We start from the raw sequence: 25,521 nt of genomic DNA, 5'->3' as shown, positions 1-25,521 counted from the left end.
AACAGAGCCAATCACAAGCCAGGAGACTCTGCACTCCACCCAGCATGACGTGGTACCCTTACACGTCGATAGCAGTGGTTGGCTGGCCAGATCAGGTGACCCTGGGATAGACTAGCCGCTGCCCGCGCTGCTCGGATCATTCTGTGTCTGGATGCCGCTAGGGAGAGAGCTGCTGCTGGTCAGGGAAAGCGTTAGGGTGTTCTATTAGCTTACTGTTAGGCAGGAGTGATTCTCCAAGAACCCAACAGCCCTTCTTAGGGCTACAATAACGTTCTACTTTTTTTTTTTTTTATTTGCATCTAGTACCATTTTGTGAGGAATTAGCAGGGGGACTTGCTACCGTTGTGTTTAAACACCAAAGTGGGAAAATTTAGTAGGGGTTGGATTTCAATTAGGCACAGTCTGCCATTTGTCCTTTTTTATTTTACGTTTATTTTGTTTAATAACTCAGCTTCATCTCATCTGGCATAGTAGTGTGCTTTCATACTTGGCTAGAAAATAGCCATAGGAGAATCCAAACGGCTTACGCCTACAGTAGCGTTATATATTTGATTTCTGGTTGATCTGCTGGTGGCTGTACTTGCTGCAGTGCATCTAGTAGCCAATTGTGAGCAATTTGTAGTGAGACTTGTGACCGCTGTGTTTTGCGCTTAGTGACGCACATATCCATTGCAAAGACCGAAGTGGGAAAATTTAGTAGGGGCTGGATTTCAATTAGGCACAGTCTGCCATTTGTCCTTTTTTATTTTACGTTTATTTTGTTTAATAACTCAGCGTCATCTCATCTGGCATAGTAGTGTGCTTTCATACTTGGCTAGAAAATAGCCATAGGAGAATCCAAACGGCTTACGCCTACAGTAGCGTTATATATTTGATTTCTGGTTGATCTTCTGGTGGCTGTACTTGCTGCAGTGCATCTAGTAGCCAATTGTGAGCAATTTGTAGTGAGACTTGCGACCGCTGTGTTTTGCGCTTAGTGACGCACATATCCATTGCAAAGACCGAAGTGGGAAAATTTAGTAGGGGTTGGATTTCAATTAGGCACAGTCTGCCATTTGTCCTTTTTTATTTTACGTTTATTTTGTTTAATAACTCAGCGTCATCTCATCTGGCATAGTAGTGTGCTTTCATACTTGGCTAGAAAATAGCCATAGGAGAATCCAAACGGCTTACGCCTACAGTAGCGTTATATATTTGATTTCTGGTTGATCTGCTGGTGGCTGTACTTGCTGCAGTGCATCTAGTAGCCAATTGTGAGCAATTTGTAGTGAGACTTGCGACCGCTGTGTTTTGCGCTTAGTGACGCACATATCTGCAACACCCTCGCCGATGCAATGGCGAGGTAGGGTTTGCGAATACGTCCCACCTGCATGTAATCACATCACATTACATGGTCCTGATAGGACATAGGGGTATTGCAGTGGTGAATCCTGCCTGGCAAGGCAGAGGTTAAGTATTTTGTATGATGCAAGATGCTGTTGTCCAATGATATGTGTTACATCCTGTGCTCTGTAAGCTGAGATGTGATTGGAGGAGCAGCCACCACCTGACAAAAGGGAGGTAATAAAACCTCTGGTCAGGAATGTTCTAGAGCAGTCTCTCTCAGGAGAGAGAAGAGATTCTGGATGATTATTCTAGTGTGGAATCCTAGGAGAATCAGTGAGTGAGTGAGTAATCTCTGTCTAGCCCATACCAGAGCAGGAAGAGCTTAGCCCCTGCCTCTGAAGAGTGGAGCATTAGACTAGAGTTAGTGTAGTGAGGAAAGGGGTATCATCTTACCTTTAAAGGTGATACCTGAAGCCCTACAGGACAAGCTGAAGCTTCCTACCCGGACACAGCTGCCTCCCAGCCTGTGCTCTACATCCAGGCTGGTGAACTATCTCCTGAGGCTCCCTCCAACTCACATCTCAGCACTCCATCTACCTGTTAAAGGCACGTTTGCTGCGGTTCCTGCCGGTTCAAATAAAGAACTGTAAGTTGTTTTCTTCAACTTCTGTCTCCGTCTGGTCCCTGCTAATACGGCTGCCTTCATCACCGGCACCCTGTCCATCACCCAGAGACTCACACTCGGGACATTAAGGGGTTGCCCCAGGGAGATCCGCTATAGCAGCCTCTCCCTCATCATTTCTTGCCAACACCACCCTGCTGGAGACCTGCCAGGCTGTAGGACAGCCCTCCGGTTCCCCATACCAAGCACCGTGACACAAGCGTGCTTAGGCCGCAACCGCCAGCCACTCAGGTACTGCGGGCCCCGGCTGTCACCAGGCCTCACCTCAAGGGCTAGGCCCCGGTGGGGGATGTTGCAAGTGGCGTCACGATCACAGGATATATACTTCTGTGCCTTATCCTGGCACTAAAGACTGTACTTTATTAAGAAAAAGACTGTGCTGCCTAACCCTGCTACCATCCGGGTTTAGGCCCAAGTATTTGTGTGTTTCTACATTGAACTTTATACTGCTGCCATGTGCTGTCGAGCGCCGCTCCAGCACTCAAGAGGTTAATTCCTGCAAGAACTGTGTCAGCTCTGCTATATCCGGCGCTGCTGCGCCTGAAGCATTTACCTCAGAGGCGTGTGGCGCAGCAAGTATTTCCAGCCCGCCAAATCCTCACTGGCGGGAACTCCAGAGGCGTCACTAGGCTCCGCCCCCTGCGCGAGTGGCGCGAACTACCGTGGAGGAGGAGCTGGAGCGAGTGCGGCCGGCAACGAAGAGGGTTAATCGGCCATCTTGGATTTCGGCGCAGGCCGCGCCTGAAGCCTGCCAGCAGTGTGTGCCTCATCTGGAGTTCCGGCGCACGTGTCCTGCGACTGGAGAACACCGCTGAGCATCACCGAGCCCTGCTGCCTGCCGGACATCGGGAACGGAGACCTTCGTGCACCGGAGCTGTCCTGTCACCGCGGCTGATCCTGAGTGAGTACCGCTGGGGAAGTTAAAGGGGGGTAGAGATTGTTTCCGACGCTAGGTTATTGGCTCACCTCCCAGGGAATAGTGACTGTGTCTTAAAGTGCCCACGTCCCATTCTAGCCATCGCCCATAGCAACGGACATTGTGTAACCCTACAGACTTCCCTCAGCTAGGCCAGTCATGTCCACCCAGGACGAAGATACGGGACTGGAGCAAGTCCCGTCCCCTGGTCCCTCCTCAGGGTACCGGAGCATGTTAAGTCCTCCAGAGAGTCCCTTCAGCCCTGCTACAGCTAGTGCCCCTGGGACTCCCACCATGATGCCTCTGACTATGCCCTACTATTTGGGGGCCCCCTGGTTACCCTACTACGAGGGAGAATCACATACTCTCCCTGAATTCAGGGACAAGTTGTTAGCCACCTTCGCCTTGCTCCCATTCACAGAGGAACAGAAAGTGGGCATCCTCATCGGGCAGTTGAAAGGACCCGCTCTCCGGGAAGTCAAGTCTTGGCCCCGAGAACAGTGTCAGAACGTGGTCCGGATTCTTGATAGGCTACGCAACACCTTTGACAAGTGTACTGTCTCCGAGTTGAAGCAGAAATTCTTCGGGAAAAGACAGAAGCCCCAAGAGTCCCTCCGAGACTTTGCCCTCTCCCTACAGGAGACATGGAAGGCCATCACCTGCCTTGAGCCCAAAGACGCTGAAACCTCTGATCAAACCTTAAGGGAACAATTTATTAATGGACTTGTTGATAGAAATCAAAGGTGTCAACTAAAGATCATCTCTTCTCAACATGCCCAGGCCTCCTTCCTTGAGTTTAAGGAAATTGCCATTGACATATTAGGGGACCGACCGCCTACTGGACCGCAGAAAGAGCCTGAATCCGTGGAAATGGAGGAATCTGCTCTAGCTTGCTATCCAACGCAGTCGACATCACCTACTCCTGCGGCTACGGAAGTTGCTGACTTAGCAGGACAGGTCTCTAATCTGGCGGACACCCTGCATAAAATCCTCGATCGGTTGACCCAGGTGGAAGTGACTGTCTCCGCTATGAGGAGGAAACCTCCAGAGAACCCGGTACGGTCAGCTACTCCTCGTGAATCTCCGACTAAACAGCGCCCAAAAGAAGCAAAGTCGTTAAGCACCTGGAGTCAGAAGAAACCCCGCAGCGGTGCAGCTACTGCCATAAATATGGGCATGAAGAGAATGACTGTCGTCAGTTAAACGACAAACCCTTGGAGCTAAGGGACGACCTCCAAGGGAAGAACTTGTAAGTCCCCGAGATGCTAACTGGATGCCCAGGTTCGTGGGGACTCGCCCCATGGTTCATGTAACCATCAATGGAGTTACCCTACCGGCCTTAATTGATACCGGCTCTCAAGTGACCACCCTCCGGAGTGCTGCCTTCGAGAAATGCCGAGGAAAAGCATCCTTAATCCAGCCTCCCAAGGCTTACTTGAACATTATTGCTACGAACGGAAAACCCGTACCCATCCGCGGCTACTGGGAACCCACGCTAACCATTGGAGACACTGAGTTAACCAGACAGGGCGTAGTGGTGACACGTGTGCCCGAAAACGGTAACTTCTCCCTGGTACTGGGTACCAATGTCCTCCGCAATTGCTACCCTGAAGTGCTGAAGGCTCTCCACGTCTCCCTGCCAACAGTGCCCAACGGTTCCCGGAAGGTAATTCAGGAGACTATGCAGGTTCTAGCGGCGCAACAGAAGTTTGCTGGCCCTAATGGGGAAATCTGCAGAGCCCGGATCAAGGATCCCCAACCTGTCCGCCTTCAACCTGGGACTGAGACGTTAGTATGGTGTCGAGCCTGCATGGGCGTCCAAGGTCAAGACTACCAGGCGATAGTAGAACCTCTACCAGCTGATGAAGACCTGCCCATTCTAGCCGCCAGGAGCCTAGTCACTGTATCCCGAGGACAAGTACCCATTCGACTACTAAATGTGGGAGACTCCCCAGTGGATCTGAGAAAGTACCAAGCCGTAGCCACTCTCTTCAGTGTCCATCCTGAAGACTTGGTGGAAACCTCTCTGTCTGCCTCCCAACAGTTGGAAGTGAAGCAAGGTGCTGAAGATGAGCCGGCCGAGCAATCCTGGTGGCTTGAGCTCAATATTGGAGACGACGATTTTACTCCTGCAGACCAAGTACAAGGTGTCCTGGATGTCGTTATGAAGCACCACCCGGCCTTCAGCAAACACCCACTGGATTTTGGGCAGACTACTCTGATCCAACATACCATCCCGACTGGCTCTCATCCTCCTATCAAGGAATGATACCGGCCCATACCTCCAGCCCGCTACCAAGAGGTGAAAAAGCTGGTACAAGAGATGAAGACAGCCAACGTTATCCGGGAGAGCCACAGCCCATGGGCTGCCCCGCTGGTCCTTGTGAAGAAGAAGGATGGAACCCTTCGATTCTGTGTTGACTATAGGAAAATCAACAATATCACCCACAAGGATGCCTATCCTCTGCCTCGAATCGAGGAATCCCTCGCAGCCCTAGGGTCAGCTGCCTACTTCTCTACCCTGGACCTGACCAGTGGCTACTGGCAAGTGGCCATGGCGCCGGAAGACAGAGAGAAGACGGCTTTCACCACCCCAATGGGCTTGTTCGAGTTCAACAACATGCCGTTTGGGCTATGCAACGCCCCAGGCACATTTCAACGGCTGATGGAGAGATGTTTGGGTCATCGCAATTTCGAGACCGTCCTGCTATATTTGGACGACATCATCATCTACTCCAAGACTTATGAAGACCACCTCCACCATCTGGCTGAAGTCTTCCAAATCCTGACCCAACATGGGTTGAAGGTCAAGCCATCCAAGTGCCACCTGCTACAACCTAGCGTCAAGTACCTGGGACATGTGGTGAGCGCTCATGGAATTGAGCCAGATCCAGAGAAGATTGCAGCTGTCTACGACTGGCCTACCCCATCCACCGTACGGGACATCAAAAGCTTCCTGGGATTTGCCAGTTATTACAGGCGTTTCATCCCGAAGTTTGCCCAGCTGGCGGCTCCCCTGCAAGAGCTTCTAAGGGGCCTGCCAAAAGAGAGCCAACGTTCCCGAGTATCCATTGAGTGGACGGCCGAACGAGAAGCTGCCTTCCAGATGCTCAAGCAACGGCTGACTGAACCTCCGGTGTTGGGATACCCAGACTATAGTCTGCCTTTCACCCTATACACTGATGCCAGCAAGCAAGGTCTAGGGGCGGTATTATCCCAGCTCCAAAACGGAACTGAAAGGGTCATAGCCTACGCCAGCCGTTCCCTCCGAGAACCGGAGCAAAACGACCAGAACTATAGTTCCTTCAAGTTGGAGTTTCTGGCGTTAGTCTGGGCGGTGACCGAAAAGTTCAAGGACTACCTAGCTGCATCATCTTTCACTGTCTTCACAGACAATAATCCTTTGGCGCACCTGAACACCGCTCGTCTTGGAGCACTGGAACAACGGTGGGCCTCCAGACTTGCCAACTTCAACTTTACCATCAAGTACCGGGCTGGTAAGACCAATGACAACGCCGACGCTCTGTCCCGTCTCCCTGACCAGTGGGAGGGACCCTCCACGGATGCTCAGTGGGAAGATGTGGAGATGCCAGCGTTCTATGCCCGGTTTGTGCGTCAAGATGCCCAGAGAGTTTACTCCCTACCGACAGGGGCAGAGCCAGCTACTCCTCAAGAAGAGTCAGAGCCCCCTGTGGAAAAGGACCTCTGGATGAGTCTTCAGGCTGATAGCCGTGCCATAGGAGAAGTAATGGACTATCTCTCTAGTGGGCGAGTGCCTGAAAGAATCCGGCGCAGAAGAGCTGATGGAGAACTGTCTCAATTGTGGCGCCAGAGAAAGACTCTGAGCATGCACCAGGGGCTGCTAAAGAGAAGACTTCTGGACCCTATCACTTATGACCGGCTATACCAGATTGTGATTCCCAGGAGGGACGCCAAGATAGTACTGGAAATGTACCATGACCAGTCTGGACACTTTGGCGCTCAGAAGACTGAGGCCACCCTCCGAAGGCGATTCTTCTGGGTCAACATGAAGTCCGACATTGAAGCCTGGTGTCGAGAATGCCCAGCCTGCGCCATCGCTCGAGGAGAGCGACACAATCAAAGGGCCCCTCTACGTCCCATTGTGAGCCAACGGTCCTTGGAGATCCTGGCATTGGACCACGTGAAGTTGGAGCCCAGCAGATCCGGTCACAGTTATGCTCTTACGATCATCGACCACTATACCAAATTTGTGGTTGCAGTACCCGTCAGAGATCTGTCTGCAAGGACCACCGCAGCGGCCCTGTGGAAGAGCTTCATCCTCCCCTATGGCTGTCCGGACCAGATCCTTACAGACCAAGGAACAGCATTTGAGTCCCAAGTCTTCCAGGAGCTGTGCACTCTATATGGCTGCAAGAAGCTTAGGACCACAGCCTATCATCCCCAAGGCAACGGGCTTTGTGAAAAGATGAACCAGACTCTAATCAATATGCTGAGGACTCTGACCCCTGCAAAAAGGGCTGACTGGCCAAAACTGTTGCCCGAATTAGTGTACCTGTACAACAATACCACTCATTGCTCCACAGGATGCACCCCGTATTATCTGATGTTCGGGAGACACGGCCATCTCCCTGCTGATATGACCTGGGACATGGAGTCCCCTGATTCCCAGTCTTTACTCCCCCAGACTGACTGGGTTCACGAACACCAGAGGCGCCTGGCGGATGCCAGAGAAGTTGTGGATCTGCGGTTAGAAGAGGCCCGGGAGAAACAAAAAAGGGACTTCGATCGTAATGCCTGTGCTGAGCCTTTTGCCCCAGGAGATCGAGTGTGGCTGCGCAACAACCATCCTACCAGTAAGCTAGATGGGCGTTGGGAGCGTGAGCCATACCTAGTTAGGGACAGTCTCTCCCCTGAAGTCTACGAGATTTCAAGAGGAGACCGTCCACTACTCCGGGTACATAGGAACCGGCTGAAGAGATGTCTTCGTCCTTTTGCCCCTATGTCCACACCTCTCACCTCGACCCCCAACTTACAGACCTCCTTGTGTTCACCTACCCCCAGTTTCTTAGAACTTGTGACTGTGCCTCAACTCTGTTTTGTTTCCACTCCAGTAAGAGGTACCCCAGAGAGACCATTATCCCCACCGCAGTCTCCAATACTGCTGCCTGTGGAGGATGATCCGGCTCCAGAGTCTGCAACCCCTGAAGCATCAGAGGCAGCTGAGACTTCGACTCCAGCGCCTGACTCAGAGGAGGACGATGAGGAGGTTGTTATCTTCTCCAGGCCGGAACTTCGGAGGTCTCAAAGGGAGACAAAAGGTAAAGCTCCTGCGTACCTGCAGGAGTACCAACTGGTGTCACACAGACGGAGGAGGCAGGTACGCTTTTCTGACACCGAAGTACTTACCACCGAAGAAGATACTGAGTAACCCCTGATGGGCTGTAGCCCACTTCAGGTACTGTGAATACTGTGTACATATGTAAATATTATTTCCGCTAACCCTAAAGAGCCAGAGAATTTCCTGAGACTCTTACCCTTATTTATCTCAGTCAAGAGACATACCTTGAACTGATTATTGTCCTGTGCTATGATAGCACCCCTTCCTCTGCCACAGCAGAGAATTTCTTCAAAGGATTCTGTCCCTCTACACCTAGAGGAGACCCCTTTGCTTCTCAGTGCACATTCCCCCACATCAAGGGCTGTACCCAGAAGATGGACTTTGTCACTAGAGACCTTCTGAGAGACTTTTGCCAGATACTCCAGGGAAAAGTTGCTATGTCTATTGACTACTATATTGCACTTAATGCCTTCCTTTTTAGTTATGGACATTCTGCTGGCACTTTTTATGCCTTTTCTTTGCAGGAAAGAGACATTTGCTATTCTGCTACCCTGAGTAGCCTACCTATGTAACGTTTGCAACGTTTAAGATGTGTACCCATTGAGCTCCTAAGCCAATGTGAGCTTACAATATGCTTGCACCCTGTCTGTATGCCAGTAGTCTGCATTAACCCTTTCATAGGCTTTTCAGGTTGTAGTGTGGCTGTGTCGGACCGTCTTTCTTGTAAAACACTGACCGCTACCTGATCCCTCAAACTGAGGTTTGCACATGGGGGTAGTCCGTAAACTGCGGGTCCTACGGGGACCGGGGGTGTTACAGAGTTAGCACCTGGATGCCACCCATACATGGGTAAGGATGCCAGTCAGGAGGTACTCGTGTCGCATATGCTAACGCAATGCAGATAGACACCTTATATAATTGCCGCCAGGGAAGAAGCGTTGATATAACAAATATACAGGCCTTGGTGCAAGGAGTGGATTACAGGACATGACACCACACCTTTCCTACTGTACAGTTCGGTTTAATGGCGTCAGCGACCAACTGTCATACAGCTATATGTTTTTGTCTTAGTCCGACACCAACCCAGGTGCCTGTCTCCAGGACCATGGGCGGTTTGTCCCTACACCTTCACATAGCCTGCACTTCCCAGAAGTGCCTTTAGCCCCCTCCGTGCCCCAAACCATCTGTAGTCGAGCCGAGGGCGGCTCTTTCAATTGCCCCCGGGGTATGCAACACCCTCGCCGATGCAATGGCGAGGTAGGGTTTGCGAATACGTCCCACCTGCATGTAATCACATCACATTACATGGTCCTGATAGGACATAGGGGTATTGCAGTGGTGAATCCTGCCTGGCAAGGCAGAGGTTAAGTATTTTGTATGATGCAAGATGCTGTTGTCCAATGATATGTGTTACATCCTGTGCTCTGTAAGCTGAGATGTGATTGGAGGAGCAGCCACCACCTGACAAAAGGGAGGTAATAAAACCTCTGGTCAGGAATGTTCTAGAGCAGTCTCTCTCAGGAGAGAGAAGAGATTCTGGATGATTATTCTAGTGTGGAATCCTAGGAGAATCAGTGAGTGAGTGAGTAATCTCTGTCTAGCCCATACCAGAGCAGGAAGAGCTTAGCCCCTGCCTCTGAAGAGTGGAGCATTAGACTAGAGTTAGTGTAGTGAGGAAAGGGGTATCATCTTACCTTTAAAGGTGATACCTGAAGCCCTACAGGACAAGCTGAAGCTTCCTACCCGGACACAGCTGCCTCCCAGCCTGTGCTCTACATCCAGGCTGGTGAACTATCTCCTGAGGCTCCCTCCAACTCACATCTCAGCACTCCATCTACCTGTTAAAGGCACGTTTGCTGCGGTTCCTGCCGGTTCAAATAAAGAACTGTAAGTTGTTTTCTTCAACTTCTGTCTCCGTCTGGTCCCTGCTAATACGGCTGCCTTCATCACCGGCACCCTGTCCATCACCCAGAGACTCACACTCGGGACATTAAGGGGTTGCCCCAGGGAGATCCGCTATAGCAGCCTCTCCCTCATCATTTCTTGCCAACACCACCCTGCTGGAGACCTGCCAGGCTGTAGGACAGCCCTCCGGTTCCCCATACCAAGCACCGTGACACAAGCGTGCTTAGGCCGCAACCGCCAGCCACTCAGGTACTGCGGGCCCCGGCTGTCACCAGGCCTCACCTCAAGGGCGAGGCCCCGGTGGGGGATGTTGCATATCCATTGCAAAGACCGAAGTGGGAAAATTTAGTAGGGGTTGGATTTCAATTAGGCACAGTCTGCCATTTGTCCTTTTTTATTTTACGTTTATTTTGTTTAATAACTCAGCGTCATCTCATCTGGCATAGTAGTGTGCTTTCATACTTGGCTAGAAAATAGCCATAAGAGAATCCAAACGGCTTACGCCTACAGTAGCGTTATATATTTGATTTCTGGTTGATCTGCTGGTGGCTGTACTTGCTGCAGTGCATCTAGTAGCCAATTGTGAGCAATTTGTAGTGAGACTTGCGACCGCTGTGTTTTGCGCTTAGTGACGCACATATCCATTGCAAAGACCGAAGTGGGAAAATTTAGTAGGGGTTGGATTTCAATTAGGCACAGTCTGCCATTTGTCCTTTTTTATTTTACGTTTATTTTGTTTAATAACTCAGCGTCATCTCATCTGGCATAGTAGTGTGCTTTCATACTTGGCTAGAAAATAGCCATAGGAGAATCCAAACGGCTTACGCCTACAGTAGCGTTATATATTTGATTTCTGGTTGATCTGCTGGTGGCTGTACTTGCTGCAGTGCATCTAGTAGCCAATTGTGAGCAATTTGTAGTGAGACTTGCGACCGCTGTGTTTTGCGCTTAGTGACGCACATATCCATTGCAAAGACCGAAGTGGGAAAATTTAGTAGGGGTTGGATTTCAATTAGGCACAGTCTGCCATTTGTCCTTTTTTATTTTACGTTTATTTTGTTTAATAACTCAGTGTCATCTCATCTGGCATAGTAGTGTGCTTTCATACTTGGCTAGAAAATAGCCATAGGAGAATCCAAACGGCTTACGCCTACAGTAGCGTTATATATTTGATTTCTGGTTGATCTGCTGGTGGCTGTACTTGCTGCAGTGCATCTAGTAGCCAATTGTGAGCAATTTGTAGTGAGAGTTGCGACCGCTGTGTTTTGCGCTTAGTGACGCACATATCCATTGCAAAGACCGAAGTGGGAAAATTTAGTAGGGGTTGGATTTCAATTAGGCACAGTCTGCCATTTGTCCTTTTTTATTTTACGTTTATTTTGTTTAATAACTCAGCGTCATCTCATCTGGCATAGTAGTGTGCTTTCATACTTGGCTAGAAAATAGCCATAGCAATAGGATAGCATCGTTTGGTTTTAAAAACTCAAAAACACAAAAAAAAAAAAAAAACACAAAAAAAAGTTAAAAAAAAATTAAAGCTATAACTCTCATTTTAAAAATGTTTAACCCGAGGGCTAGGGGTAGAGGACGAGGGCGGGGACGTGGGCGTCCAACTACTGCAGGGGTCAGAGGCCGTGGTCCTGGCCGGGGTGAGACACCACCTGCTGATGAGGGAGCAGGGGAACGCCGCAGAGCTACACTCCCTAGGTTCATGTCTGAAGTTACTGGGACTCGTGGTAGAGCACTGTTGAGGCCAGAACAGTGCGAACAGGTGATGTCGTGGATTGCTGACAATGCTTCGAGCAATTTGTCCACCAGTCAGTCTTCCACGCAGTCCACCCATGTCACCGAAATCGCCACTCCTCCAGCTCCTGCACCTCAGCCTCCTCCCCCCCAGTCTGCCCCCTCCCAGGAAAATTTGGCATTTGAACCGGCATACTCTGAGGAACTGTTTTCTGGACCCTTCCCACAGTCACAAACCACTTGTCCGGTTGCTGCTGAGCAATTTTCCGATGCCCAGGTTTTCCACCAGTCACAGTCTGTGGGTGATGATGACCTTCTTGACGTAGTGGAAGTGTGTAAAGAGGTGTCCGACGATGAGGAGACACGGTTGTCAGACAGTGGGGAAGTTGTTGTCAGGGCAGGAAGTCCGAGGGGGGAGCAGACTGAGGGATCGGAGGATGATGAGGTGACAGACCCAAGCTGGGTTGAGAGGCCGGGTGAACACAGTGCTTCTGAGACGGAGGAGAGTCCTCGACCAGAACAGGTTGGAAGAGGCAGTGGTGGGGCCAGACGGAGAGGCAGGGCCAGAACTGGTGCATCAGCGCCAAATGTGTCAACTAGTGAAGCTCCCGTGGCGAGGGCTCTTACGGCGAGGGCTAGATCTTCAGAAGTCTGGAGGTTCTTTAAGGAAACACCGGATGACCGACGGACTGTGGTGTGCAACATTTGCCAAACCAGGCTCAGCAGGGGTTCCACCACTACTAGCTTAACTACCACCAGTATGCGCAGGCATATGAATGCTAAACACCCCACTCAGTGGCAACAAGCCCGTTCACCTCCGGCCGTGCACACCACTGCTCCTTCCCCTGTGTCAGCTGACAGTCAGCCCCCTGCCCAGGACCCTGCCTCAAAAACCCCATCGTCGCCTCCACGATCCTCCACAGCATCCACCAGCGTTCAGCTCTCCATACCCCAGACGCTGGAGCGGAAACGCAAATATAGTGCAACCCACCCGCACGCCCAAGCCCTTAATGTGCACATCTCCAGATTGCTTAGCCTGGAGATGCTGCCCTATAGGCTAGTAGAGACCGAGGCCTTTCGCAACCTCATGGCGGCGGCCGCCCCTCGGTATTCGGTCCCCAGCCACCACTACTTTTCCCGATGTGCCGTCCCAGCCCTGCACCAGCACGTGTCAGACAACATCACCCGTGCCCTGCCCAACGCCGTTTCTGACAAGGTCCGCCTGACCACGGACACGTGGACGAGTGCTGCCGGGCAGGGCCACTATATATCGCTGACGGCACATTGGGTTAACTTGGTGGAGGCTGGGACCGAGTCTGACCCTGGGGCTGGTCATATACTGCCGACGCCGAGGATTGCGGGGCCTACCTCGGTCCAGGTGTTTCAGGCCTACTATGCCTCCTCCTCCTCCCACCCCTCCTCCACCTCCTCCTCCGAACTACCATCCGTGGGCACGGCGCCATCAGTCGGTAGCTCTAGGCACAGCAGCAGTGCCGTTGCTAAGCGACAGCAGGCGGTGCTCAAACTGCTGAGCCTAGGCGATAAAAGGCACACCGCCCAAGAGCTATTACAGGGCATCACGGCGCAGACTGATCTGTGGCTGGCACCGCTGAACCTGAAGCCAGGCATGGTTGTGTGTGACAACGGCCGTAACCTGGTGGCGGCTCTGCAACTCGGCAGACTGACACATGTGCCATGCCTGGCCCATGTGTTAAATCTGATAGTTCAGCGTTTCCTCAAGACATACCCCAATCTGTCGGATTTGCTCACGAAGGTGCGCCGCATCTGTGCGCATTTCAGGAAGTCCAGCACAGATGCTGCCACTCTCAGGGCAGCGCAGCGCCGCCTCCAACTGCCCGCTCACCGACTGTTGTGCGACGTGCCCACGAGGTGGAATTCAACACTGACTATGTTATCCAGAGTTTACCAGCAGCGCCGAGCCATTGTAGACTGCCAGATGTCAACTTCCACCAGAACTGGTAGTCAGGTCAGTCAGCTTCCTCAAGTCTACAATGAGGAGTGGACGTGGATGTCTGATATCTGTCAGGTGCTGAGTAACTTTGAGGAGTCAACACAGATGGTCAGTGGCGATGCCACCATCATCAGCCTCACCATCCCGCTGCTTGGCCTGTTGAAAAACTCTCTGATCAGCATGAAGTCGGAAGCTTTGCGCTCCTCACAAGAGACGGGGGAAGAAGACTCCCTTGTTGATAGCCAAAGCACCCTTAGGTCTGTTTCTCAGCGCATATCGGAGGAGGTGGAGGAGGATGAGGAGGAAGAGGAGGAGAATGTTGGCGAGACACAAGAGGGGACCATTGTTGAGTCCTCCACTGTTCAGCGTGTATGGGCAGAAGAAGAGGATTTGGAGGAGTTGGAGGAGGAGGAAATGGACAGTCAGGCCAGTGAGGGGAGTGAATTCTTACGCGTTGGTACTCTGGCGCATATGGCAGATTTCATACTAGGCTGCCTATCCCGTGACCCTCGCGTTCAAAGAATTTATTCCAGCACCGATTACTGGGTGTTCACTCTCCTGGACCCACGGTACAAGCAAAATCTTTCCACTCTCATCCCTGGAGAGGAAAGGAGTGTGAGAATGCATGAATACCAGCAGGCCCTGGTGCACAAGCTGAAACAGTATTTCCCTTCTGACAGCGCTAGCGGCAGAGTGCGTAGTTCTGCGGGACAAGTAGCGAGGGAGAGTAGGCAAGCAGGCAGCTTGTCCAGCACTGGCAAGGGTACGCTTTACAAGGCTTTTGCCAGCTTTATGTCACCCCAGCAAGACACTGTCACCTGTCCCCAGTCTCGGCAGAGTAGGGCTGATCTTTACAGAAAGATGGTGAGTAAGTACGTAGCTGACCATACCATCGTCCTAAATGATCACACAGCTCCCTACAACTACTGGGTTTCAAAGCTGGACATGTGGCACGAACTGGCGCTGTACGCCTTGGAGGTTCTTGCCTGCCCTGCCGCTAGCGTCTTGTCCGAGCGGGTTTTCAGTGCAGCTGGTGGCATCATCACCGATAAGCGTACACGCCTGTCGACTGACAGCGCTGACAGGCTGACGCTTATTAAGATGAATAAAGCCTGGATTTCTCCTAATTTCCAATCTCCACCAGGTGAAGGAAGCTCAACCTGAATAATTTATCCACTCCTCCTCCTCCTCATTTTCCTCCTTCTCCTCCTCTTTGTACAGTAAAGCAGAGGAAACTGGCTATTTTTTGACAGGGCCCACTGGCTCTAGCTATAGTACTTTATGCATTTAATTTTTATGGAGGGCCACCGACCCGGTCCTCTGTTTTAAACAATTTTTGGGAGTGCCACATACAGGCACTCAATCTATTCCATTTTTCTGGAGGGCCACCTACCTGCTCCTCTGGTTTGAAAACTTTTTTGGACTGCCACATACAGGCACTCAATCTATTCCATTTTTCTGGAGGGCCACCTACCTGCTCCTCTGGTTTGAAAACTTTTTTGGACTGCCACATACAGGCACTCAATCTATTCCATTTTTATGGAGGGCCACCTACCTGCTCCTCTGGTTTGAAAACTTTTTTGGACTGCCACATACAGGCACTCAATCTATTCCATTTTTATGGAGGGCCACCTACCTGCTCCTCTGGTTTGAAAACTTTTTTGGACTGCCACATACAGGCACTCAATCTATTCCATTTTACTGGAGGGCCACCTACCTGCTCCTCTGGTTTGAAAACTTTTTTGGACTGCCACATACAGGCACTCAATCTATTCCATTTTTATGGAGGGCCACCTACCTGCTCCTCTGGTTTGAAAACTTTTTTGGACTGCCACATACAGGCACTCAATCTATTCCATTTTTATGGAGGGCCACCTACCTGCTCCTCTGGTTTGAAAACTTTTTTGGACTGCCACATACAGGCACTCAATCTATTCCATTTTACTGGAGGGCCACCTACCTGCTCCTCTGGTTTGAAAACTTTTTTGGACTGCCACATACAGGCACTCAATCTATTCCATTTTACTGGAGGGCCACCTACCTGCTCCTCTGGTTTGAAAACTTTTTTGGACTGCCACATACAGGCACTCAATCTATTCCATTTTTATGGAGGGCCACCTACCTGCTCCTCTGGTTTGAAAACTTTTTTGGACTGCCACATACAGGCACTCAATCTATTCCATTTTTATGGAGGGCCACCTACCTGCTCCTCTGGTTTGAAAACTTTTTTGGACTGCCACATACAGGCACTCAATCTATTCCATTTTACTGGAGGGCCACCTACCTGCTCCTCTGGTTTGAAAACTTTTTTGGACTGCCACATACAGGCACTCAATCTATTCCATTTTTCTGGAGGGCCACCTACCTGCTCCTCTGGTTTGAAAACTTTTTTGGACTGCCACATACAGGCACTCAATCTATTCCATTTTTATGGAGGGCCACCTACCTGCTCCTCTGGTTTGAAAACTTTTTTGGACTGCCACATACAGGCACTCAATCTATTCCATTTTACTGGAGGGCCACCTACCTGCTCCTCTGGTTTGAAAACTTTTTTGGACTGCCACATACAGGCACTCAATCTATTCCATTTTTATGGAGGGCCACCTACCTGCTCCTCTGGTTTGAAAACTTTTTTGGACTGCCACATACAGGCACTCAATGTATTCCATTTTTATGGAGGGCCACCTACCTGCTCCTCTGGTTTGAAAACTTTTTTGGACTGCCACATACAGGCACTCAATCTATTCCATTTTACTGGAGGGCCACCTACCTGCTCCTCTGGTTTGAAAACTTTTTTGGACTGCCACATACAGGCACTCAATCTATTCCATTTTTCTGGAGGGCCACCTACCTGCTCCTCTGGTTTGAAAACTTTTTTGGACTGCCACATGCAGGCACTCAATCTATTCCATTTTTATGGAGGGCCACCTACCTGCTCCTCTGGTTTGAAAACTTTTTTGGACTGCCACATACAGGCACTCAATCTATTCCATTTTACTGGAGGGCCACCTACCTGCTCCTCTGGTTTGAAATCTTTTTTGGACTGCCACATACAGGCACTCAATCTATTGCATTTTTATGGAGGGCCACCTACCTGCTCCTCTGGTTTGAAAACTTTTTTGGACTGCCACATACAGGCACTCAATCTATTCCATTTTTATGGAGGGCCACCTACCTGCTTCTCTGGTTTGAAAACTTTTTTGGACTGCCACATACAGGCACTCAATCTATTCCATTTTACTGGAGGGCCACCTACCTGCTCCTCTGGTTTGAAAACTTTTTTGGACTGCCACATACAGGCACTCAATCTATTCCATTTTTATGGAGGGCCACCTACCTGCTCCTCTGGTTTGAAAACTTTTTTGGACTGCCACATACAGGCACTCAATCTATTCCATTTTTATGGAGGGCCACCTACCTGCTCCTCTGGTTTGAAAACTTTTTTGGACTGCCACATACAGGCACTCAATCTGTTCCATTTTTATGGAGGGCCACCTACCTGCTCCTCTGGTTTGAAAACTTTTTTGGACTGCCACATACAGGCACTCAATCTATTCCATTTTACTGGAGGGCCACCTACCTGCTCCTCTGGTTTGAAAACTTTTTTGGACTGCCACATACAGGCACTCAATCTATTCCATTTTTCTGGAGGGCCACCTACCTGCTCCTCTGGTTTGAAAACTTTTTTGGACTGCCACATACAGGCACTATCCAAATTGAATTGTCTCCATAGCAGCCTCCACACGTTGTCTCCATTGCTACCTCCAAAAGTCGTCCATATAGCTGCCTCCATACATCGTCCCTTTATCAAACGAGGTGTGTCAGGCCGAAATTTGGGTTGTTTTCATGGATTCCACATCAAAGTTGTTAACTTTGTCGCCACCCTGCTGTGTTATCCACAAAATACACTGGCAAACTTTTACCATTTACGGATATTATTTCAGCGCTTCTTGCGCATCTGTTTACATTCCCCTCACCCGCCATATCCTAAACTTATAAGAACACTACTACACTTGATCTTATACAAAAGGTTCTTAGAAGTGCTGTTTGGGGAGTAGCCTAGAGACAGGGGCTTGGATTGGCGAAAGCTCGCCTGGCAGCGGAGCGCCAGCTCCATGCCAAGATCCAACTAACATAGTTTTAACTGCAGCACCTTTAATCTACTACTAGTTCACTGCCTCCATACATGGTCCCCTTATCAAACGAGCTGTGTCAGGCAGAATTTTGGATTGTTTTCATGGCTTCCATGTTAACTTTGTCGCCACCCTGCTGTGTAATCCACAAAATATACTGGCAAACTTTTATCATGTACCGATATTATTTGAGCGCTTCTTGCTCACCTCCTTTGGTCCCTCTCTGCCACCCATTGGTTTGAAGCCTGAGTCCATTTAGGGTATGTCGCCATGACACTCTCTAGCCTGCCACTGCTGCCGCTGCCTCTGCATGCCGTCCCCTATAGTGTCATGGTCAATTATTGCATGTTTTAGATGCTATCTAGCCTCATTCGGTCACTCTGTCATGGCCATGCTGTTGCCCATAGTTTTGGCATAATGGTGCGATTAAGCAGCCTCAGAGGCATCCATGCATGCTGCCCCTGCTGTTTCCTGTCCATTTCCGTGGTGTTTCCATCCTTTTCTGAGGTTCCCAGGTGTTTGGCCAAGCTTCCCTGTGCAGAGCCTTGGTCCCCTTGAAAAATGCTCGAGTCTCCCATTGACTTCAATGGGGCTCGTTACTCGAAACGAGCACTCGAGCATCGGGAAAAGTTCGTCTCGAATAACGAGTACCCGAGCATTTTAGTGCTCGCTCATCTCTAGTAAATACCCATCTCGTACCCCACGAGCCACTCCAAAAACGTACTAAACACTTCAAAATAATAGCACGAGATGGAGCAACCCATGGGGAGACACATGTCGTAGAAATAACTACCATATAGTGAACAGCCTAAAAGATGGAAGCACTTTGGGTGTACCGGGAGTAACCTGAACGCGGATTCAATGTCCGATTTTGCCAGCCAAGCGCCCGGGCCGGCTTGTCGAACTAAATCAACAGCCCTATCAAAGGAGACGTACGTAACAGCCGCATCCTCCTTTGATATGGCGTCATTGACAGAAGAACCCTTTGGAAAGGATAAATGGTGTATTAACCTAAATTTACCAGGCTCTTTTTTGGGAACTAAACCTAGCAGGGAAATCCGGAGGTTGGGAAAAGGGGGTTCTTGAAACGGGCCGGCCATTCTGCCCAAAGAAACCTCCTTTGCCACCTTTTCAAGCGCCAATGCAGGATTTTCTTTAACCGAAATTAAATTGCTACATGTCACCAAAATCGGGGAAGGGTGATGGGGAATGAAAAAAACGTAATGGAAACCATCCTCAAGAAGGTTTGCCTCCCAATTCTTTGGTTATAACTTAGCCTGTTGGCGTTCACTGCCATTCTCGGATTGAGAGGGGTTAGCATTCGGGCCCTGTTTGTTACGTTTGAAGCATCTGAGGGCCGAATGATTGCCACCGCAGATGGAGCATTCATGCCTAAATTTGCACGAAGCGAAAAATCTGCAGTGGCCCTCATTATAGAGCCAACATGCTCCGGTGGGTTTGTGCACCACAGAGGCCGGCTGTTGAGACGACCCTGAGGTGGTCCCAGGAAAAGGACGTCGGGAGCGTTCAGCAAGAATGAACTGAATCCACACGTCAGTGGCCTTAGAAGCCCAACCGACGTGTGGATTTAGGGGGAGGCCACGACGAAACTCTTCATCATACCTCCACCAGGCTGCACCGCCGTGCAGTTTAAATGCATTTTATATTGTGTTCGTGTATACGAAGAGGTCTGGGGCAGTGGCTGGAGACTTTTGCGTTATGATGGAGGCCATAACCGCAAATGCCTGCAGCCAATTGTTGAATGTCTTAGAAACCTTCAGCTTCTTCTCAGAACCCTTTTCATATGATTGCTCCTTATCGACCGTAACATCGTCAACATTAAGGAGCGACCATATGTCAACATACTCACCTTACTAATTTTCTCTTTAGTATCCTCTGGGACATGTTTACCCAGGGGTGCTACACCACAAAACATAGAATCTCTAAATGTGATACCTTGCCCTGCACTGGTTATGTTCGCTAACCCCCCGGGGCTATCCTGATTACTTTCTAGTTGTGTTAAAAGTGATTTGATAGATGTGATGACATTGGATGTGGTGTTGGAAGAGGTAATGGCCGATCCCGAAGGGAGACCACTGAACTCACCCGTGGATGTCTTCGCTAGTGGGGCTGCAGGGTTGTGATGTGTGTCTGTCGCTCGTCTTCTTCAGCTGGTCTGTGGTGTGGGGAGCTAGGAGGAGCGGCGGCAGTCGTTCTGAGATGAGAGGCGTGCGGCTGGTCCTGGGCATGTGATCTGGAGTGTGAAGCTTAACGCTGCTCTTGGGTGCTTTGGGAAGATGACCTCTGGAAGGATGCTGACGGATGATGTGAAGATCACCTTCTATCCGAACCGCTGGGTGAAAATCTGTGCTGAGTTGACCGGGGACCTGAAGCCCATCTGGATCATTTGGACAGACGGTGTGGGGAGTCGCTATGGCTTTGACGGAGGTCTTGGCGGTGGGAGCTGCTGTGCAAGTGCGCTACCTCCTGGCCGCTTGAACAAGATGAGGATGGGCTGGCATATCGTCTGCGATGCCCGTCGTGCTGGTAGTAGCGGCTGCGATCTGGTGAATAGCACCAGCATCTGCAGCTCGGCTGCGGTAAGGCCTCTGCAAGTCAAATCCAGCTGCATCCCTCTAAGAGTAGTAGCAGTGACTCCGATTCCTGCGGGCCTCAGTAGGTAAGGGGGTTTCTGCCACGTCCACAGTATGGAGCGTGGCTTCAGGGGAGAAGGACAGAATGAGGGAAGGGGACCTGCCCAATGACCCAGGGCTGTAGGTAGGCCTGGGCAAGGAAGTATGGGAGGTGCGGGGTGGGGACTGTGAAGGGGACTGGGATCCCTGGTGCCTGCCATGATGCTGGGAGGGGCATGAATAGGCCCGGGGAGGCCTGGCGGTGTCAGGACTGCGGGAACGGTGCCTGGCATGATGGGAGGAGCAGGGGGAGGGGCGCTGGCCCAGCTCAGATGAGAAGCTGGGGCTCCGGGAGGCAGTACTTTGCTGCCGGCGGCGCTGCTGGGCAGAGGTGTAGGGAGTGTAGTGGTGTAGTGGCTCCCTGACTTCTGCCCGCAGCTCCCCGACTTCTGGCCGCGGCTCCTCGACTTCTGGTCGCGGCGGTAAGGTGCGGGGGGTAGGGGGGTGTCCGCACGTGTGAGCGGCGGCTGCCGCCATGCTAAGTGGAGGGGACCAAGGGTGGATAGCGCTTGCTGCACTTGTGAGAGGCCGCAGGTGAGTGTCGCTGAAGAGGGGGAGATGCAGGGGGGTAGTGGCGCTGCTGGCGATCGTAGCCCTTGCTGCGCCGGTAATGGGGAGATGAAGGTGGGTTGCGGTGCTGCTGCGGAGCGTGGGGCTGCTGGGGATCTTGTCGCTTGACACGCTGGTGAGGGGGAGATGAAGGGGGGTTGCGGGGCTGCTGGGGAGAGTGGTGCTGCAGGGGAGAGCGGCGACTGCTGCAGTGGTGATGGGGGGAAGAAGGGGGGTTGTGGCGCAGTCGAGGAGAGCTGGGGGGCACACGTGAAGCGCGCGGTGAGGGGGAACTACGTGGCGGGGAGCATCGCTTACCGTGGGTAGCGACAGGGCTGTTCCCCCGCTGATCTGGATGCTCGTGTTGAGATGAAGGCCTACGTGGTGTGGGAGACGCCATTTTCTTCTGTGCCGCGACGCGCTTCCTGCTTACAGGAGGGGATTGAGGGCTCAGATGGTCGGGCGGACGAATCTTCCTCACTGGTCTTCCACGATCCGACGCCAGCTGCTCCATGGGACCTGATCGGGACAAGCTGCGAGGCCTGGTGGCACGAGGGGACTTCTGCAAAGGTGAGGAGCACGGGGTTGCAGGCGGAAACAGGGTGGTGGGCCGGCGGGCAGGGGCGGCGGCTGACACAGAAGCTGTTGGAGCCGGTAGATTCATTACTAGAAAGGGAACCGACCCTGCAGCACGGCGTGTCCAGCCAGACTGAACCCTCCGTGGATACTCTCTCCAAAACCTGATCCTCCAGGGATGCCATCTTCATGGGTAGGCGCAGAGCATGGAGGGGGGTCTCAGACTTCACACCTCTCCGATCCTGAGGGCAGAAGGAAAGAGGCCCCCCCCCCACGTGCACTGGAGCTTTTTAAAACACCCGGGCGGGTCCATACCCGCCCCAAAAACCGCCTCCAATGACCTCATTCAGGGAGGGGTAAAGGGCCAACCACCAAGAGCCTTCTAGAAGCTCTGAAACTACACCCCCCACAGTCCTCAGCCCCTTCGCTAGTCGAGTAGTATACCCTGGTGTCACTACACAAGCGCTGTAGGTACACAGCATATACTATGAAGCCGGAGTAGGACACCCTGGTATCACTGCACAAGGGCTGTAGGTACACAACATATACTATGAAGCCGGAGTAGGACACCCTGGGCGCTAATGGAGTCACTTCTCAGCATATTTCTCAAAGGAGCCAAGTTACTTGTTAGAGTCAGTCTATTTTCTATAAACAGCCGCACTACTACAATCCAGTACAACACTATTACTAAGATCCAGTGACCGGCCTCAAAATGTTTGTAAACTGTTTTTTTCTCTAATGATTTTTTTTCTAATGTACTTGTAGTTGTTAATACGTGTTTTACAATCTGCTGCACATTGATCACTTTGATTAATATTGGCCAATTCTAAATATTCTGGATTTTGGAACATCCACAATCTGGGATAAGGCTGCATTTTTTGGCTTACACCACACTTACATATCCAGTCTCTACATACATAATTGTCATGTTCCCCAATATTCCACCAGATCCTTCTCTAAAGTAGCGCTCCAAAAAAAAGTTTTTCGATGTTTGGAGACAGTGTTCTTCTATCTTTCCAAACTTTCATGTGACATGTCATAAATCTTATCTAGAATCTTATGAACATTATGGCCCAAATTTATTAAAGTAATTTCTGTCTGACTGTGCACTGAAAAGAACGTACAAACTGCTTGCACATGTATTTAAGATGTATGTATTTATATATATATATATATATATATATATATATATATACACACATATAGCATATTCACATATACATACAGTACATACTGCATATAGTCACACATACACAGAAAGAGGTGGGCAGGTCAGGCTGGGCGTGGCTGCAACAACTAAGGAAGCAGCAGAGGGATGGCCCAGAGGCACAGTCGAGTCATAATGCATTCATGCCGTGCCCCTGGGCCCATCTCTCTATGTCCCTGATTAGCATAGCCACCTACAGCGTCTGCTGCCCGGCACGGAAAAGAGAATATAGAGTAAATAAATTATGATTCGGCTGGGCCTACTAACATGGCGGGCCCGGGGCGGATTTGGACCTTGCACCACATTTATTACTGTGACTTGACAAAGTTATGTTGTACACTCTGGGGAAGATTTATCAAGCTGTCTGAAAGTCAGAATATTTCCAGTTGCCCATGGCAACCAATCACAGCTCAGCTTTCATTTTACCAGTGCTCATGAATATTTTAAAGGGGAGCTGTGATTGGTTGCCATGGGCAACTGGAAATATTCAGACTTTCAGACAGCTTGATAAATCTGCCCCTCTATGTTAAATGTGCACTAAAAAAAAATGGTGCACACTTCCCGAGTAGTGCAGGGGGCGCCAGATTAATGAAGAACGTGCACCAGTATTTAATAACCTATGGCACTCTGAACATTAGTGGGCAGGTTAGCCTCCCAACAATGAACCATCTAGTTTGCATTGGCCGGTGCATATACACCTTCTCACCACATGCCTGCACATATATGATGCTAAAAAATAAAACTAAGAATATGAATGTCATACACATACACATAAACATTTCTGTTTTTAATTTCTTCATGCAATTGAAGACAGTAAAACCTGCAATGAATGTCCGGTAGATATGTGGCCTGATGAGAAGAAGGTGACCTGCTTTCGCAAAATAGTGGAGTTTCTATCCTATGAAAAGGACCATTTTATTTATATATTTATAGTTCTCACTTTAGTTTTTTCTGGTGTCACATTGTTCTTATTAAAAGCCTTCATTTCTTACTGGGACACTCCAATTGTTAAAGCCAATAACCGGACTGTGAGCTTCATCCTCCTGGTCTCCATCTTGCTGAGCTTCCTCTGTGTCTTCTTCTTCCTTGGTCGTCCAGTGGACATCACCTGCTTACTGAGACAAACATCATTTGGGATCTTCTTTACCATTGGGGTCTCTTGTGTTTTGGCCAAGACTATCACAGTCTGTGTTGCCTTCAAAGCCACCAAACCTGGAAGTTCCTGGAAGAAGTTGATTTCATATAAAGTCGATAACTGTGTGGTCCTGGTGTGTTCTTCTGTACAAGTTCTTATTTGTGTTATTTGGCTGTTGGTGTCTCCTCCTTATGTAGAGTATAACCATCACACGTATCCTGGGAAGATCATCATTCAGTGTAATGAGGGGTCAGATATCTGCTTCTACTCCATGTTGGGTTATATGGGGCTCCTGGCGGCTGTGAGCTTTGTTCTGGCTTTCATGGTGAGGACATTACCGGACAGTTTTAATGAGGCCAAGTACATCACCTTCAGCATGCTGCTGTTCTGCAGTGTCTGGATCGCCATGATCCCGGCTTATCTGAGCACCAGAGGGAAATACATGGTGGCTGTGGAGGTATTCGCCATCCTGACCTCATGTGCTGGAGTTCTGGGTTGTATATTTTTCCCTAAATTGTATATTCTGCTTTTGAAACCAGAACTGAACTCAAGAAACATCATTCTGGAGAAATAAAAGACATACACATTGTATGTAATATCTACTCTAGCTCTAGCATGCTTTATTATATATTGTGACATTTATTCAGTTTGTTATGCAATCAATAAAATATTATAAATAACTGCACAATATCATGGAATTAAATAATTTGATGAATTAGGTTTAAAATATATTTTTGTGCCAGATCTGAAACTCTGTTTCCTTCATTTCATCTTACCTGGAACCCTGCATCCTGCTGATACAGTGGGTACGGAAAGTATTCAGACCCCTTTAAATTTTTCACCCTTAATTAATTGGTAAGATCAAAAAAGTTCTTTTTTTCTCATTAATGTGCACTCTACCCCCATCTTTACATATAAAAACACAAATGTAGATATTATTTATTAAACAAGAAAAAATAAAATATCACATTGTCATAAGTATTTAGGGCCTTTGCTCAGTGATGAGTAGAAGCAGCTTTGGAGCTGATGCAGACATGAGTCTTCTTGGGAATGATGCAACAAATTTTTCACACTTGGATGTTGCTATCCTTTGCCATTCTACCTCTAGATCCTATTCAGTTCCCTCAGGTTGGATGGCGAACTTTGGTGGACATCATGTTCAAGTCTCTCCAGAGATGCTCAATTGAGTTTAGGCCCAGGCTCTGGCTGGACGGGTCAGGAATGGTCACCGAGATGATCTGGAGCCTCTGCTTTCTTATTTTATCTGTATGCTTAGGGTCATTGTCTTGTTGAAAGGTGAACCTTTGGCTCAGTCGGAGGTCCAAAGCTTTCTGGAAGAGGTTTTCATCCACAACATCTCTGTA

General features: G+C 49.9%; 1 protein-coding gene across 1 annotated transcript; it reads left to right on the top strand.

The window, feature by feature from the left end:
- The first annotated feature begins 23,864 nt into the window (after positions 1-23,864).
- On the top strand, positions 23,865-24,731 carry LOC140128705 (vomeronasal type-2 receptor 26-like). The gene has a single exon (XM_072150440.1). It carries the CDS (start codon positions 23,865-23,867, stop codon positions 24,729-24,731), a length of 867 nt encoding a protein of 288 aa, XP_072006541.1.
- The last annotated feature ends 790 nt before the right edge of the window (positions 24,732-25,521 follow it).

The sequence above is a fragment of the Engystomops pustulosus genome, chromosome 1 (assembly GCF_040894005.1).
Source record: "Engystomops pustulosus chromosome 1, aEngPut4.maternal, whole genome shotgun sequence".
Classification (NCBI taxonomy): domain Eukaryota; kingdom Metazoa; phylum Chordata; class Amphibia; order Anura; family Leptodactylidae; genus Engystomops; species Engystomops pustulosus.
Note: the sequence above shows the minus strand (reverse complement) of the source record. Positions and strands in the feature narration are given on the sequence as shown.

Excerpts from the sequence above, each read along its gene's own strand:
- LOC140128705 (XM_072150440.1), top strand. The coding sequence starts at position 23,865 with ATGTGGCCTGATGAGAAGAAGGTGACCTGCTTTCGCAAAATAGTGGAG.